The sequence below is a fragment of the Calypte anna genome, chromosome 1 (assembly GCF_003957555.1).
Source record: "Calypte anna isolate BGI_N300 chromosome 1, bCalAnn1_v1.p, whole genome shotgun sequence".
NCBI lineage: Eukaryota > Metazoa > Chordata > Aves > Apodiformes > Trochilidae > Calypte > Calypte anna.
The window spans coordinates 184396967-184403010 of NC_044244.1; the positions used below are offsets into that span (position 1 = coordinate 184396967).

Genomic DNA, 6044 nt, shown 5'->3' on the forward strand with positions numbered 1-6044 from the left:
GAACAACTGTTTCCAAAAAAGTAACTTTCAGACAACTGCTGTAACCTCTTTTTGGTTAAAAAGGCAATCCTAATTTCTCTGTATGGTAACACCATTGCTACAGAAACAAGCAACAGTTTTTTAAGGTTCTGCAAGTTCCATGTTCATTGCAGACAATGCAAGTTTGTTTTTGAAGCTACAAACTCAATTACTTCAGTTAAATGCACATATCAATGACAATGTTCTAGCAAGAAAGGTAGTGAATGGTTGGAATGAAATTTACATAAATAACATTCTATTACCCCTGCCCCTTCGCGGCCCTGAAAATTACATAAAATGGGTTATTTACAGACTTCAGTTAACTAAAATGTTAAAAATATAATCAAAATTAGGGTAAATTATGGGTCTCAGTAGGCACACTCCTGTTGGTTTAGAGGTTTACAGCATAAAGTAAAATGCTCCCTGGTGGATGAGGTGTCAGATGGCATGTGAAACCCCTCTTTAGTTATAAAAAAGGTGATGCTAATTTTACTGTGTGAAAAAGCTAAAGCTGAAGAAAGAAGAAACCAAGTAAAAAGTTCTGTGAATTCCCTTTCATTGTAGGGAATGTAGATGAGTTAAGAATCACAGACCCAAATACTGAAATCAAATGCCTGTATTAATTTCATTGTAAGGAGACAATAGCCAAAAATGTTTTGATTGCGTATTACACAATAGTTCTTATTCTGAAAATAAGCAGTCCTGATCTATTCTCCCTACAATAGTTTATAAAGTTGCTCTATATTACTACATCTGTATCATAAAAATGAGGTAAAATGTATTTTGGCCAGCACAAGAACTCTGGCAAGATTCAGTAAATCCAAAAGTCACATTTGTTTAAAAATCACCATGCACATTTCACTGGTTTTCAATATATAATATAATGGATAACATTCTTCAGCTAATATTAAAATAGGATAAATATTAACAGAGTACCATACAGTTTTCAGAAACAGCAGAGGAGCATTGGAGAAATACTGAAGTGATAGGATCTCCCACTTAAAATCAGAAGCATGTTTTTATAATTCTTTTAGGCATAATGAAAACTGCTCAAATTCAAGCACTGTTAAAAACAAAACAATCCCTGCTGTCCCCCCACAAAAAAATCAACCCACAACCAGACACACAAAAAAGCCCCAACCAATAACAAAAAAACACCAGAGACAGAGTTAATTTAAAACACATTTTACTTACTTAAGAAAGTATCTCTGTCCAGACGGTGTCTTGGCCATCTCCCAGCCTGGTGGCAAAGGTACATCATCTGGGATCTCAAACGATGACTGCCGGAGATGTTGAGAAGATGGAGCTCCGGGCCCAGTCACTACTCCAGAGGGTGTAAGGGTTCCTGGAGAAACAGCTCCCAGCTGCAGTGATGCTGGAGAGGAATGAGCTCGGACATGCTGAGGGGTCAGGGCACCTGCTGTCCCTGCATCAGTGCTGGCCTGCCATGAGTGAAATTACTCCCATTAAGATTCTTATATTTAAGCAGAAATGCAGCTGTCAGAAGACATTTCACTTTAAATTAATCTTTCAGAAGAAATTCATAAGGCAACCATCCTGAAGTTCTGCTTATTTTCCAGTTGTTAATACACAATAGAGCCTCAAAGTAGGTTGCTTAATTAGCATCACAAAAACCCTTGTTTAAGGCAAGAAATATTAACTACAAGTATGTGCTTAGTGCCTTTAGCTTTATTTTGAAAACTGAAAGTTCTTAAGTTTTTACTTCTTGGTGCAGGGTTAAGAAAAAAAAACACGCTTGCAAGTCAGCAGATCTAAAAGAGCACACTGCACGGTTCATTGCTGGACTGCACCCACCCATAACCAAGGCACCCACTTCATGCTGGAGTAGTCAATTTCCCATTCTCCTGTTAAAATGGGAGTGCGGGGGTGCAAGGACACCCAATGCATGCCCCCTCTGTGGGCTTAAGTGATTACACAAGGAGAAAAGCAACAAAAAAATGTCAGCTGACAGCAGAGAGTTCAAACAGAGAAAGACTCCTGAACCCAGTCATTAAAAAAAAAACAACAAACAAACCCTACACAACAGTACTGAATACAGAATTTCCTAACCTGCACACAAACTGCACATTAAGGGTATCAGGAGCTTTTAAGGAGTCTGCCCATGTTTAACCCAAAGCAAACCTGAAGCCAACGGCTGAACCAGTCAGTCAGATGTGACTCACAAGACCATTCATCAGAGCTACCAGTTTTCAGTACAGGGAACTTCTTTGCCACTCGTAAATGTGTATTTGCAGAAAATGTTTCTCTGAAAATGGGACTAAAATATTGACTTTTTAAATCTATTTACAAACTAATTGATTTTATAGATACACCAGAACAACATGGACACCTATAATAAGATGCATGTATCTGCCCTTGCCACACCTCTCTATGCAAGGTATTGCACCACACATGAGGCCCCATTTATCCACTCATATGGAGACAGACAACTCTGTTTCTCTACATCAGTATGCACACATACTGATGTCAAGTTTCATACACACATGTCAAGTTTCATATATTAAATTGCAAACTAATTTAATTTACATTTAAATAAAATACACAAGTTGCAAAAACTTAATTTGATGCCTTTTTAATTCTCAAGAAACAGGAAGAATTACAGAAACCTAAAAATCTTATTTGTTAAGCAAAATATTTTTGTGGCACACTAAAAAAAAAAAAAAAAGAAAAATTTTATTTTAAAGGACAGTCTACAATTAAGCAAGTTATTCTCTGGCTTCAGCTGAATTTAAAAGTTTATGTTTTAGGAACCACTAGCTGTCACAAGGAACAGAGATCGAACTAAGTGCATTACAGATGAGGAGTAACACACAAGCAGATAACGTTAAGCTTAGAAGTAGGAGTTGTATGAACGTCACACACATTAAGTGCATTTCAAACATGACAGCTATTTAACTGCAGTTACTGTATTTAACAAGACACAGCACCAAGTCTTAGCTAAACGTATTCCTGCTCACATTTGTGCACAATGGAACTGTGATAAGATTTGCCCAACTTAGAAAAAACTGTATGTAATAACCTTATTCCTCGCTGGATTTCAGTATGTTATTAAATGTCTGCAAGTCAGAAGCCAGCAAAACTCCAGGAGCAACTCAGCCCCACCCCTATTTTCTTTTCAGTCTTGCAATATGAACGCCAGACTGATTTTTCAAGTATTTGGAAAATGAATTAACTCCTAGGCTAAGCTAGTAAGTACGTGCCAAGGTTCAGCCTGGAGTAAACTTCTGAAGCCAAGTTATAAATCCTTCAAAACGTTAAGTTTTATAATGGAAATGCTGACAGACCCTTAACAACAGAAGTACCGGGCACCCGTACACAGAGCAAGTTTCACTCCTACTGGCTACACAATAAAGTGACAATAGCCAATAATAAAACCCATTTTATAGCTTAGCAACAAAGTTCATTACTTCATAAAACACTCGAGTAGACGCAGCCTCTTCCCAAAAAGTTGGTAACAGCAGCCTAAACATTAACTTTCAGTCGTATCTGCACCAACGCTTAGGTCTTGGCACAGAAGTCGCTCAGTTTAATGACCAAACGCTGCCGGAGGCCAAGAGCCGGCCCCGTCCCACATCCCCTCCTCGGCCCTGCTCTGCACCCCTCCCCCCCGGCCCTGCCCCGCATCCCCGCCTCCCCACGGCCCTGCTCCGCGCCCCCCCTCATCCCCCTGGCCCTGCCCCGCATCCCCGCCCCGGCGAAGCCGAGGCCCCGAAGCCCCCCGCCCTGCTCCTAGGCCGCGGTTATATCGGCGGACCCCCGACACCGTCAGACCTGAAGAACAGTTCAGGAATTAAGTTGTGAAGTGTGTGTGGGGTGCGTGTGAAACCCTGCTCAGCCAGCGCAGGGATTAACTGGTGGAAATGCTACATCCACATTGTTGGACGGGACGGGGGAGTCCGCCACAACCTCGTTACCCCCCTCAGCAGACGGGCAGCCCCACGACTCAGCAGGGTTAGATCCCAGAGAGAAATCCACCCTGTCTCCGAAGAAAGGCCCTTTCACAGAAGTTTTAATGGCTGCCCCACCACCACCGTCGGCTTCCCGACGAGGCCGAGCAAGCGGCAGCGGGTATCGCCAAGGAGCGGATGTAGAGCCCAAGGCCCCACCAGAGACCGAGCCGCCGGAGACCATGGCCGGCCTGTCGGCCTCCTTCCCTCCCTCTCTCCCTCCAACGAACTGGGGCGCCGGCTCCCCTCAGAGCTCTGAGGCGTGGGAGGAGAGGGGAAGCACGGAGCCCCCGCCCCTGGGGAACAACAAATAAAGAGAAGAGGGGGTGGGCGCGAAGGGGGTGGACTGCCCCGCAAGGCGAGAGAGGAAAAAAGGCAGTGAGCACCCCCTCAGCCCCGGCCGGGCGCCCCCCGTTCCTCTCAACCCCGCGGAGGGCGGATTCCCGCCCCGGCCCCTTCCCCCACACACCTCCCCCGGGAGGAGCCCGGCGGGGAGGGCAGGCGAGCGCAGTGCTTGGCCGGGCTGCCCCCCGCCCGCCCGCGGCGCGGTTCCCTTCCCCCTCACCTGGCGAGAATGGGCCTTGGGCTCGGGCGGCTTGAAGAAGGAGTCGGGGAGCTTCCGAAGCCGCATGGGCAGCGTGTGCGGCACGTTGGCGCCCTTGGGGTTCATCACGGCGTTGAACAGCGCCTCCAAGTCGGTCTCCGAGTCGCCCCGCACATGGACGATCTGGTGTCCCGCCGGAGGGGGCCCCGCGCCCGGGGGCTGCGCCGCGCCGGCCGGGGCTCCGGACACCGCGCCCGGGGGCTGCGGCGGCGCCTGTTGCGAGGCCGGGGGCTGCGATGCCTGCGGCGGCTGCTGCGGTTGAGGCTGCCCGGGATCCATGGTTCCGTCGGGACCCCCCGGCGCTTCCCTGGCGGGGCTCGGCGGCTCAGAGCCCAGATTCCCAGCCCCGCATGCCCCGCTCCCCGGGCCGGGGTTCGTCCTGCTTGTCGACGGTGCTTCTCACCCCTCGGTACGGAAACCGACGCGGCCGCAGCAACTGGCAAAACAACTCTGACCGTGCGGCGTTTCCCCGAGCCCGGCCCAGCCCGGCCGGCGCCTCTGTCCCGGCGGCGGAAACTAACTCGCACAAAACACCAAACAAAAGTTCGAAGTTACGCCCGCCCGAACCACTCTCAGCCGCCGGCTCCGCCCCTTCTGAGCCCGCCCGCACCGTATCCGACCCAGGCCGCCTCTGCGCTGCAGCCGTCTTGCGCGCGCCCGCCCGCACCGCCTCCCGCTCGGGGGGCGCCCGGCACGAGGGGCGCTACCCGCCCCCCCCAGGCCCCCCGCCCGCAGTCCCCTCACGGGTGGGATCGCTCACCGCACCCCCCGCACCCCCGTCCGCTCCGCCCGCACCTCTCCGGGATGTTGCCCGCCCGCCCTCGGCAGCCACGCAGTGGTGCCGCCAACCAGAACTTTTTTTTTCCTTCCCGAACTTCTATCCCAACTTCCAGGCGGCCGCTGCCAGCGGGGGTGGGGACGGGCGGCCGGGCTCCCTTCCCCCGTCGGCCCGGAGTGGGGGGTTGGTGCCCCCGCCGTCCGGGCAGGGGCTGAGGCTCAACACGCGTCCCGCCCGTGGGAAGCGCGGGGCTCGGGCCGGGACACCCCCCACCTCACGCCGATCACCCCTTCCCTCCCACAGCGAGGGCGGTTCCGGGGATCGGGCGGTGGGGCCCGGCCCGGCCCGACCCTTCTCGGGAGGAGGAGGAGGAGGCAGGGCTCAGCCTGACGACCTCGGCCCCTGTCTCACCTGGGGGAGGTGGGGTGGTGGGGCGGTGGCGGTGGCTCCCCGAGCGGTACTCGCCTCCCGGGGCTGTTACCCCGCGGGACGAACCGGGGTCCGGGGTGACAGGAGGGAGGGAGGGAAGTGGGAGCGGGCCGGGCTCTGTCCCGGTTCGGCAGAGATTCACTGACTCTGGCCCCTGCCCCTGCATTTCTGCGTCGTGGATCTGAAAAGCTGAGAAAACATCTAGAGAAACACCTTTTAGAAGGGGAGACAAAAACTGCCAGGAAAA

At 51.2% G+C, this 6044-nt stretch overlaps 1 protein-coding gene across 8 annotated transcripts in view; it reads right to left on the minus strand.

Annotated features, from left to right (window-relative positions):
• The window catches only part of YAP1 (Yes associated protein 1), an 89950-nt gene extending 84982 nt beyond the window's left edge, over nt 1-4968 (minus strand). For 3 of the 8 annotated variants that reach the window (XM_030454932.1, XM_030454912.1, XM_030454922.1), the window contains exons 1-2: nt 4552-4964; nt 1213-1460 (exon numbers count right to left, since the gene is read on the minus strand). In XM_030454932.1, the coding sequence (XP_030310792.1) occupies nt 1213-1460; nt 4552-4869 (566 nt within the window). In that variant the 5' untranslated portion in view covers nt 4870-4964. Of the gene's footprint in view, nt 1-1212; nt 1461-4551 lie in introns of all 8 variants that reach the window. The other 5 variants (XM_030454950.1, XM_030454941.1, XM_030454959.1 and 2 more) reach the window with 4 other exon arrangements.
• Nucleotides 4969-6044: the final 1076 nt, after the last annotated feature.